Source organism: Antennarius striatus, chromosome 10, assembly GCF_040054535.1.
Source record: "Antennarius striatus isolate MH-2024 chromosome 10, ASM4005453v1, whole genome shotgun sequence".
Classification (NCBI taxonomy): Eukaryota; Metazoa; Chordata; class Actinopteri; order Lophiiformes; family Antennariidae; genus Antennarius; species Antennarius striatus.
Genome location: NC_090785.1, coordinates 10403587 through 10415418, shown reverse-complemented (window position 1 = coordinate 10415418; position 11832 = coordinate 10403587). Strand labels below are relative to the sequence as shown.

Sequence of the window (11832 nt, the reverse complement as noted above, 5' to 3'; positions counted from 1 at the left end):
ATATATATATATATATATATATATATATATATATATATATATATATATATATATATATATATATATATATATATATATATATATATATATATATATATATATATATATATATATATATATATATATATATATATATATATACGTGTATATATATATATAGGCTGATCAACATGAGGGCACACAAACCTTTACTTTGCTGTCACTCACTTCGTTGGTCCTATTTTTGTGTTGGATCACTGGGAGTCAAGGTGAAGGACTTTGTTTTTTTTTAAAAATCCTAAAAATCAACACTTTTAATGTTCACACACCCTGCATCTGTCCCCTGTGACACAACTGATCCCAAAATACAATGCCTATTTTTAACCCTCAAGTGCAGGTAATTTGGCTTTTCTGTAATGGATCTCTTTTCAGCGTCTGTTCAAGAACTTGCCTCCCATCAATAATGAATGAGGAGAAGAACAACAAGGGGGGCCGAAGAAAGACATAGTTGAAGTGATTAATGGAAATCTCGTTAGGAAGGGGAGAATTAAGTTGTACATAATACCCTGCAGAACACACTCTTTCAATGATCTGTTTCACTTTGAACAAGAAGCGTTGTTTACAGGACAGAAGGAGTGAGAGCTTTCAAAGGGAGGCAGTTTAGGTCAAAATACTGCAAAAAGTGAGAGGCTTTATCCACTTTATCCACGCCCTTTTGACTGGAAATACAGGCGGATAACAAATTGACGGGACACGTTATTAATAGAAAGCTTCTGCTTTTAGTGGAATTAGTTGCGTTAGTCGGAAGCTACAAAGCCATAAGTCTGTTTCGGAGAGCTCAAAAGCACAATATGTTTACACATATGTGAACATGTGTGTCTATAAATAGAGGTCTGTGGTGACATTTTCACCTGTGTGCATGTGCATGTGAGTTCAGCCATGCCTGATGGATGAGATGATGAATACAGGCTATCACTGAGGCGATGTATTGTGCAAAAAAAAAAAAAAATCACAATGCTGTTATGTTGTTGTTTTTTATTCTTCCATCTTTTTTTCTCTCTCTGTGACTTGATGAATAACTGACCTTAGCACTTCCAAGAGAATCCAATTTGTGTTGTAACAAAGGCAGGAAAATTTGACAGTGGGGAGGACAAGGGATTGAGAGCGGATAGATGAGAGAAAGGAGAAGCTCAAGAGCAGTGAGGATTACCATCAGAGGGAAATGACCATGACAAGAAAATCCAAAGGATGACAAGACGGAAAATGGAGATGACAAAGGAAAAAACGATTGAAAGATGGCGAAAAAAGAAAAAAAAAATGACAGGAAAACAGGACATTTTTAGTGTTGGAGATCACAAAGTGCATTAATGAGGTCTGCAGCAATTACAGAAAGGGTGACAAATCTTCCAGGCAACAGGAGGAGTGGTGTCAGGGGAAAGGGGAGGAAGAGAAGGAGAGAGATAGGTCGATGTGTTACAGGTAGATAATGTGAGAGAGGTGAAGTTCTGCAGGTATAGAGTGTCACTTAAAGGACTGAGAGACAGGCAGCAGGATCAGAGATGCAAGACAACTGCTGATGATAAAAACCTCTTCACCGGCACACAGCAGGAGATAATGTGGTAACATCGAGGAAAGCATCTGGATGAGCTGCCTGCAAAGACGGGGCCAAGTGGAAGAACATTTTAATTCTAATTTTTTTTTTTGGAAAAACTTAATTCATTCTCTCTTCATGTTCTCCTGGAACAATTTTCACTGTTTCAACAGAACCGATTTTTTTGGGATATTTTAATCCAGCTGTATCAATTTAAAATCATTTACTTTTTTAAAGCTGATAGAAAAAAAGAATCAAGAGCAGTGGTGAAGAAAGGAGCGGTGGGACGAGACGCGAGAGAGAGGGTGAGGGAGGGGGAGGGAGAGTGAGGAGAGGGGTGAGCCTGTGACGCCGAGATGTTCATGATCATTAGAGAGACGTCCGCTGGAGGAGCCAGTGGTGCAACGATGAGCGCGCCGCAGACCAAGAGCGCAAAACAGGTGCGTCAATATGGGCTTCTATATACCGCAGCTGTGTGATGTAAAATTTTCTGTCCTCTCGGCTGTTGTCAAAATTTTAATTAGATACACATCTATACGCCAACAAAATTTATTCAGTTTTTCAAAAATATAAAATAAAAAAAATGTGAGTGTGGTGAATTAATATTTTTTTATGGACTAAATAATTGTAAATGCTTATTTATTAGAAAAAAATTTCATCCACAGTATGTCTCTAAGGAATTTTTAGAAAGCTATTTAGCTACTGAAAAGTTTTATTAAATTTTAATTTATTTTAATTTTAATTTTTTACGCTGTTATAATCCCCAAAGGGAAATTAAGATTATACGGAATTAAACAGAACATGTATGTGTTACTGTTAAATTCTCATGAACAAGGTAAACACATTTTGAAATTTAGGAACCAGATGTAACTATGTTCACGATAAATCCGTCAGGTAGGAAAATATACTGTAGTTTGCTTATTTTGTGCGCATGCGCAGTACGGAATTTTGCAATCTAAATCGATTAGTCTTGATATTATAATATGGATGAGTTTCACACTTCTGAACTCCACCAGGTCCAAGCTGCCATAAAGAGGAAGGTGGAGAAGCAGAAGAAGCGGATCAACGAGCAGGGAGGGGGGCCGGTAGACATTTCACCTGCTTCCCCGCAGCCCCCCTGGCACCCCAGGTCCAGGCAGCCCCCACGGGTGACGGCGGCCACAGCCGCTGAGCCCACAGACGCGATAGAGGAGACGCTGGAGGAGATGCTGCAGGGACCGCAGAGGAGAGAAAGGGACAAGGAGGATGTGAAGCCCGTGGACCTGCTGCCCATAGTGGACTCTGTGTTTGGACAGGTAGGAGTAGTGTGTGTGTGTGTGTGTGTGTGTGTGTGTGTGTGTGTGTGTGTGTGTGTGTGTGTGTGTGTGTGTGTGTGTGTGTGCGTGCGTGCGTGCGTGCGTGCGTGCGTGCGTGCGTGCGTGCATGTGTGTATTCCATTCCTCTGGCTGATGTCTTATCTTAAATTGTAATCCTAAGCCTCTGCTTCAAACTTAAAGTGATGCTGGACTACTTTTTGTTTGTTTTCACAAGGGTAAAGTATTTTTTAAAAATCAAATCATGTGACCTGAACAACTATCAGTGTATTAGTGACCTCAGAAGCGGTGAACTCCCTGTACTCTGAAGACGTCCCTTGGATGAAAGGTGAAATGTTTTCAGACCCTAACCAGATTTTTAGTTGCCTCAGATTCAACCAAAAACACAAATCAAATTATCCAGTTTTTTAGTTTTGTTTCCAAGGAACGTTTTATCCCAGAAATTATTTTTCTTGGAACCAAAAGTTTTCTTTATGTTCCACATGTTTCCACAATGGTTTAAAGATTCAGAAAGCTTTAATTTTAACATTCTAAGACCATTCTAAGTCTGTGCTGTTGGAAAGCCCAACCTGCAGATCAGGAACCTTTTAGTACACAAAATGATGTCCCCAGAATTTATATCCTGGTCCCTGCAGTGGAAATGCACTGGGCTCCTCCAAAGGTTCCTACTTCCTGAAAAAAGTTCCTGTAGTGGAGCCTGGGTTTATTTAGCTCCAAATCCATCTGGAAGTGATGGGAGCAACAAAGTACACAAGCTAAAGCTAAGGACGGATATAGCATGTAGTTGAGAGGATTTGAACTCCTTTACTTTGGAAAACGTTGTAATCCGTAACAGATACAGCCTCAGTCAGCCTGATATCTGATGAACACCCTATCTCTGCTGTTTCAACTCAGTATCGCTCACATGGTAAGCAGTGACATGCGACACGGCACGGTAGGCTCCACCATTACAGCATCTGTCACCCAGGGGTCAGACATGGGATCATGCCATGTGAGAAAGTGGTGTGTGTCATGAAAGTAAAATCAGAGGAGATTAGACCAAAGTTAAAGCTCTACTTGCTTCTGGCTGTGGACTTTGGAGGAGTCTACTTGAGTCGAGTCGTCCTAATCATGTCAGTAAACTCTGAAGGAAGCGGATGATGGATGTTGTTGAGGTTAGAAACAGGAAATCAAAAGTTTGTGTCAGTGCAAGTGAACCAAAGTAAGAAACAACAACTGAGTGGGTTGGAGAAAAAAGCTGTTTTTTCTTTACTTTATTGAAAGGTTCCCCAGAGGGTTGAGTTTTCCTGTAAATAATGATCATAGAAGTTGGTACTAATTGTAACGAAAACCTTTCTAGGGGAATCCCCTTTACATGTTATTTATAGAATATTAAATCATAATTTTTGCAGACTTTGCTGTCATTCTCATGTTTCATATTACCCTACTATTCTCTAAAGAAGCTAATATATTTGTATTATTTAAATAATAATAAATCAATAATAATTTTTAAATAAAACAACTAATATTATTGAAACATTTGTTTAAATGAACATAATTTTCTTTTAATTCAGTCAGCATTCATTCTAATGATAAAGCCTCTGTTCTCTAACCTTTGTGTCACAGGATATAATTTATAATGTGGTATTTTTACATTACTGTTTTTCTGATTTACTTGCTGAAGTCCGGTAAAATTCCTCTTCATTTATTCTTCCTCATTTGTATCCGTCAATGCCTTCATGCTCCATTCATTCAGTCTCTTCTTATGTTTCTGGACCGCTCCTATTACCTCATCTACATCTGACACCAGATCAGTAATTGATATGTCTCCTTGTTTACCTGCTCAGATAAGTTCATGGCAATCACACCCCAAAGTCCAAAACAAAGACCAGAGTCACGTTACTTGAGCTCTGTCATCACACACATACAGATCCACAGCATTTCATCTGTATGATTAATTGAAACCAACACTAGGTGAGAATCAACCTGGTAATTAATCAGTTTAATTACACTGCTTCTGTTTGGGTTATTTATAATGCTCCCGGTGTCACGTGTGAAGACAATTCAAACACCAACTTGAAATGTGAAGTCACTCCCTGCAGCACTTAGATTAATGAAGTTTGTATAGAGGTTCGTTTCTTCCAGTGATGTCAGTCCAGCTGGAAATTTTCAGTTGTTCTTAGGGTGGTTTCTTATTTCATCAATCAACTCGTGTCTTTTCTTGTCGAATAAATCTGACCCCCACCCAAAAAAAAAGTAAAAAATCCAACAAAGATCAAGCAACACTGTTATTCTTGAAATGTCACACTGTAGATTCAGATGTGGGAACCTCCATTATTGTCAGAACAGAGAAATAATTACATGGACACATACAGTAATTACAGCTCACAGGTAGAAATTGGACCTTGTAACTTGTAAAGTTTTAGAGGTCTGGCATTTTGGAGCTGTAGGTGTTGGATGTTTTTAGTTTATGACCAGATGTATTCATATAACCAGGGATAGTACTGAGAATTTAAAAAAAATGTTAAATTATTTAAGGTTTAAAAGACAGTTTAATGGTAAAACATATTCTGCAGTCATATTTTATCCACTGACAGCACTCCTGTGTGTGCGCCAGAGAGATCACCAAAGATTTCATTTTTAAATCCAAACATTCTGCTTCTACTTAAAAAAAACTTTCAGGGTAAAGATTTAATCACAGTAATCACCCTTAAGCTGTACACAAATCAGTGATGGCTCGATCTGTCCGCTGAACAGAAATGTTGTGTCACTACTTTGTGAAGTCCTCACTGCGTCAGGACAGAAGAAACAGTCCTGAAGTGGCCTCTAGTGTCATTCGCTGATTACTGCAGAATCTGACCGAGCTACTGTTTCAGCCTGTCCAACAGCAACACACTACAGTTCAGGATCTATTTTCCCATGCGTATGAAGAAAGCAAAGAAAGAAAGTTGTTGGTTAGCTTTTTCTATACTCTTCAGTAGTCAACCTACTATTGATACAATCCACTAAAAATATCTGATCATGTGAAAGAAGTGGGTTCATAGACATAAGCAGTAAATATGACACTAACACTACAGGCTGGTTTTAGGGGCCTGCAGTGCAGAATATGGTGTTGTTATTGGAAAAAAAGACCATTTAGTCTTTTTCTCGGTTGCCTATAGCTGCCTGTGCTTTAATCAATCAATCAATCAATCAATCAATCAATCAATCAATCAATCAATCAATCAATCAATCAATCAATCAATCAATCAATCAATCAATCAATCAATCAGTCAGTCAACTTCATTTTTAGAGCGCTTAATCAGACCAGCAGACATTTCAAAGTCCTTTTACAGAGAGAAAAACCCAATGAACCCCTCCCTCCAAATCAAGCATAAGTGGCTTGATTTGGAGTTTCTCTTTTTTGAAAGTAGAGAAACTCCAGGCAGGACCCAGACTCTGGAGGGCGGCTGTCCGCATTGACACACACATACACGCACACGCACACGCACACGCACACACACGCACACACAAACACACACTTACATAGTGCGCTTTAGTAAGCATCTTGCCAAATCTACTGTTGGAGAGACTAGTTGACAGATGCTTTGTAAGGGCTCAGCCGACCACTTACTGCTGCACTCATAACCTCAACTTGTGATTTTAAATCCTGGAATGATTTTAGAAAACCAGGTCAAATAGTTCTAAACGAGTCTGAATTAAGTTCAGTCAGAGCTCAAAGCAATTTTCAATTTGCCGAGTGTGGCCTGAGCTGACTCCGTCAGCAGTGACAAACAATACGGGGCTCATTAACTGCTAATGGAGAAGGACACAGTTGCGGTCCTGTTTCAACGGTTTTAATGCACAGTGAGCTGTGGAACATTTCTAGTTCTTAACATTAGTCACTGTTCTGTTCAGGCTTTGCTTTTTTTTAGTTTATGTTTGTAACATTATTTTTACTGTATGATAAACAAGAATAAAGAAATGTTATACTGCACTTATTTTGAAGTCAGTTTGTCCCTACTGTTTCCTGTTCCCATCTTTTTTGGACAACCCCCTTTTCTTTGTTATCACACCTTTTAAAATGTCAAGTTGTTGACTGTTTAATTCCTCTTAATTGTCCATGAGAAGTTCTTTCTACTTTGGATGTATTCACTTGAATCCTGGTGACACAATGAGGAATGGAGAGAAAGAGGGAGGAGAGCGGGATGAGATTTAAAGCATTGATCATCACGAACACATCAGACACAGAGGTGGTGCTGTTATAAATGAGCTGCCCTTGTCACACAGTCCAGTTTGGTTGTTTTTGTACTGCGTCGTTTATTCCCATTGCCTGATTTTTGGTCATATAGGAATGGGTGGAGTCATTTAGGATTGTTGGTGAATGGATTAGAACTGCTGTTTATCTCTGTGGTATCAAACGTGACGACTGACAGCGAACACGGGACACTTTGTTGGGATTACTCAAACATCAGAGTTCTGTGCTGGACTTCTAAGAAGTCCAGAGAGAAGAGGGATAAGAGATAATACAGACAAAATAACATCAGACAGAGGGCGAGAGGAGGAAGGACAGACTGGGGCAGCAGGAGTAGGTGAGTTTGATTGGCTAATGGGCAACTGCACCAAATCATCAATGAAGGGCAAAATGAAGAAGGTAAGAACACTTTCATCTTCATCAGTGTAGCTCACTGGAATGTGTTAAAAGAGGCATTTTCTAAACCTTTATAGTTTTAGCATCTGTATAGTTTTACACAATGTGTGATTCATCAGTTGCTTTGTCCATGTTGTTAATCTTGTCATTTGGTAAATCTTCATAATGACAGTTCAAAACCACTTACAATATTTGTGACCCCAGAGTATATATTTTTTAACATTTTGTAAATTTTTATTAGTGTAAAAAGCAGTTTATTCTAAACTACATCACACGCAATGTTTTCATGGTAGATACTAGAAAAATATTTAATTACTACATAGCATGGATGTCCTTAAAATGTCTTAAATTTCATTTGACCTATATCAGACCTTAAAACTCTTAAAATACTTTGGAATTTGAATTGCAATTGATATGGTGTTCAATATATATTTTGTCTATATCTTTTCATATATTTTGGTTGAAATGAGACTAACTTTTCTGTGTCCAGATTTTAAAAACGTTTAACACAACCGCTGAACAAATACCTGCACCTCCCTGTTGTCTTACATAAAACCTACATCTTTATGAGACCACATACAATATACATATTGTACTTCAGTATTCTACTTACTCTCGCCCGCAATATATCAATAATAGAAAGATACATTTTTAAAGTTTTTTAATATCACCTTTGGCACCTATTACGTCTGAAAGGAACCGCTGTTTGCTTTAGTCCTTAAATCGTATTCTTGGGGAAAAGCCACAAATGTGACACAAAACTATCAAAAATTGGTTTTGAATTAAATTTTAGGTGGCATTAAAAGTGTGCCATATTTTGGTAACAGAAATCTGTTGACACTTTTCAGCCTAATTAGCAGAATTATCCAGAGAGTGCATCAGAATGGAAGCTTCCTCAGACATCCTATAATGGGAGTGGATTACTTTGGAATTAGAAGCAGTTTATGTAACGCAGGCTTACAATCATGTTTGCATGACGAGAAAACATCTGGTCTTGTTCCTTGAAAGATATGATTATGTTTTCTGTCTTACGGAATAAGATGCATGGACAGCATATGCTTTGAATGGTGGAATAACGGCCTGGTCTGCCTGTAAAGGCTGTAGTGGATGGGAAGGTGAGGGCAGAGAACCGGTGGGGTCTGCAGCCAGAAGCAGAGGAGGATCAGGCTGTAGAGGACGAACTGTTCCACCATCCCTTCAGAGCACTGATGAAGAACTACAGCATGCTGCACACCATCATGGGCCCCGCATGCATCTTCCTTAGACAGGGCTTTACACAGACGCTTGTATGTAACAGAAGACCTCACACAACCCCGGTGCAACTTTTTCCACTCATGTTGATTCATTTCATCCCCACATCTCTGTTGGCCTCATCCTGCTCTCTGCCAATCCAGCCATGCCATTCCATTGCTGGTGGGGGTCAGATGATAAACACTAATGGGATTGAGTGCTTCATCATTTAGCTCAATGGAAAGTATTGAATGGATTTGTGGATCTTACTCTACAACATGAAGCACATGGTGATGTGTGTTTTCCTCCATTTTAAACAGAAAATGCCCCCTAAAGCCTCCAGGCTTCACCCCCAGTCAAACTAGTTCCTGTAGGTTAATCCAACAATTAGAAAATGACAATAAAATCAATAACCTGTATCTATGGGCTATGCATATAGCATAGAGAATCCCTAGAGGAGAGTCAACTCCTAAATCAAATCCCACATCAAAGGACAGTGCATTCAGAATCCCTACATTTCTGTATTAATATAAAAGCTACATATTTTTAATGTCTTCAATTGTTGTCATGTTTTTTTAATTAGTGATCGATTACTCCTATTCTAATATAAATATAAACTTGACATATTTAGATTTTTGCTTGAAAAAACAAAGCAAAGGTCAGTCTGAGTAAATAGAATAATCTGTGACCTGTTACATGTTTTTTCTTAGCACTAATACTAACATCCTGGGCACAAAATCTACAACTTCAGTCATGCGTTGGCTTTTATACATTAGAAGTTGTGAGTGCAAGACAGACATATATTGTTATCCTTGTCTGAACAATGGACGTGTCTGAACAACCCAAACCTCATAATCGCCCTTTATCGTCCAAAAACTAATCTTGCTACAGTTCATCATACAGGAACTGTTTTACACATCATAATGAAGTGTACGGTTTAATCCAAGTAGGTTAAGACAGGTTACAGTTTACAACTACACTTATTTTTATTAATTACATTGAAGAATCACGTTTTAAGTTGTATGTCTATGAATATTTCAAATAAAATTTCAAACCACAAGAAGGCCAACATTAATCAATCATTTCTCTCATTTCATCTGGTCACTAGATGTCTGTTTTGTTTCTTATTCCCTGATTGCCTGATATGTTCCTCTTTCAATCTGACTGTGTAACTCTGTAGAGTTCCAGCATGAATGATTGTCAGGTTAGTGTTTGAGAGGGAGTTCATCTCAGGTGATGTGAGAAGATAACGTTTGTCTCTAATTTCACCAACAGGATAGAGATCTGAGACCAGAGGAGCTTGAGGGTGAGGTGGCTTTCAGTTTTTTAATGTCATATTTATATCGCAGTCGTCATAAATGTTAATACACTCTCTGTACTTCTATGTTGCTGTCAGAGCTCCGTGAGGCATTTGTAGAGTTTGACAGGAACAAAAAAGGCTACATCAGTCATAAGGACCTCGGGGAGTGCATGAGGACCATGGGATACATGCCAACAGAGATGGAGCTCATCGAACTGAGCCAGCAGATCTGTGAGTGGAATAGAATAGAATAGAATAGAATAGAATAGAATAGAGTAGAATAGAATAGAATAGAATAGAATAGAATAGAATAGAATAGAATAGAATAGAATAGAATAGAATAGAATAGAATAGAATAGAATAAAATCTGGTAATATTCTACAAAAATGTTATTGGTGATGTAACGACTGATATTTTTTTATTTGCCAACTTTATTTAATTATTTAATTCTTATTTTCAAAAAGTAACATTTGGAAACCCACATTTGAAATTATGTCGCTATCACCAATATCAGCTATTAACAAAAATATGAAACATGATCATTTTTTTATTTAGAAATAACTCACCTCTCACAAATAAGAAATCAGTTTCAATGATGCTGAATTTACATGATCTCAGCTACATCCTGACCATGGTTTATTTTTCTTACCCCTCTCCATTATTGTAATATAATGCCATACATGTTGCTCCCCTCTAAATATTTTAGTCTTTCTGATCTGAATCCAATTGCATTTAATGGTGCATCAGGATTTCTTCATGTTTGAGCATCTTTTATTTAAATTGGTCCTTTAATATTTTCATGCGAATGCAAAATTACATAAAATCCGTATCTCAAAATGTTAATGTGAAAAACAAATCCAGAATCTGAAACTGAATAAACACATCCTCAGCCAAAGATTCAACCCTACACAAACAAACAAACAAACAAACAAACAAACATTGCTTCCTCTAACTTGTTGTGGAGGTAACAAAGGCAAGAACTGCAGTGATTGTCTGTGTATTTTGAATTTTGTAGGTGGAGGTAAGGTGGACTTTGAGGACTTTGTGGAGCTGATGGGACCCAAGATGTTGGCAGAGACGGCCGACATGATTGGAGTGAAAGAACTACGAGACGCATTCAGAGAGGTCAGGACGCTCATATTCTGTCTAAGCCATCCAGAAAGAGTTTGAAACAAATTTTTTTGTGTGTTTCCAGTTTGACTCTAATGGTGATGGTCAGATCAGTTTAGTGGAGCTGCGTGAAGCCATGAAGAAGCTGATGGGAGAACAAGTGACCAACAGAGAGATCAATGAGATCCTCCGAGACGTCGACCTCAATGGAGACGGCCTGGTGGACTTTGAGGGTGAGAAATAATCTGGTTACCTTTATGTGACCTTTCCTCAAGATCTTCCCTCTCATTCTTCTCATTTGTCTTTTCAGAGTTTGTGCGAATGATGTCTCGCTGACCAATCAGATGGACATAAAGATATGATGCAACTGCTGTGTTACTTTACACACACTACACTGTAGTGAAGATATTATTATTCTGCTCTTAAGAGAACTTATAAAAATGTATTTTTATACTCGATGAAGAAAAAGTTTTCATAGACAAATTGCATGCAACCTACTACTAGCCTACACCTGAACTGTGGTGCGACGCTAGCAGTCGTAAATCTCATCACATCTTCATAGACAATATTTTTGTGTGTCTTTTTTAAATTTTTATATAATAGATGTTTTGTCCTTTGAGTGTAAAATCTTGTTTGTAAGACAGTAGCGTGTAGTAATTTTTCAATAAAGACGTACAAAAATTTATGAGTATGCAAATTA

General features: G+C 38.0%; 1 protein-coding gene across 2 annotated transcripts; it reads left to right on the top strand.

Moving 5' to 3' along the window:
- The first annotated feature begins 1901 nt into the window (after positions 1 to 1901).
- cabp2b (calcium binding protein 2b) lies at positions 1902 to 11797 on the top strand. Of its 2 annotated transcripts, XM_068325766.1 has the most exons (7): positions 1902 to 2010; positions 2587 to 2865; positions 9998 to 10028; positions 10119 to 10253; positions 11038 to 11147; positions 11218 to 11365; positions 11443 to 11797. In XM_068325766.1, exons 1-7 carry the CDS (start codon positions 1927 to 1929, stop codon positions 11466 to 11468), a joined length of 813 nt encoding a protein of 270 aa, XP_068181867.1. In that variant the 5' UTR covers positions 1902 to 1926; the 3' UTR covers positions 11469 to 11797. The 2 variants fall into 2 exon arrangements, with proteins under 2 accessions (XP_068181867.1, XP_068181868.1); XM_068325767.1 differs by lacking the exons at positions 1902 to 2010; positions 2587 to 2865 and adding an exon at positions 6942 to 7495.
- Positions 11798 to 11832: the final 35 nt, after the last annotated feature.

Excerpts from the sequence above, each read along its gene's own strand:
- cabp2b (XM_068325766.1), top strand. The coding sequence starts at position 1,927 with ATGTTCATGATCATTAGAGAGACGTCCGCTGGAGGAGCCAGTGGTGCA. Across the intron at positions 10,254-11,037 it reads CGAACTGAGCCAGCAGATCT|GTGGAGGTAAGGTGGACTTT; the intron begins GTGAGTGGAATA and ends TGAATTTTGTAG. Across the intron at positions 11,148-11,217 it reads TACGAGACGCATTCAGAGAG|TTTGACTCTAATGGTGATGG; the intron begins GTCAGGACGCTC and ends GTGTGTTTCCAG.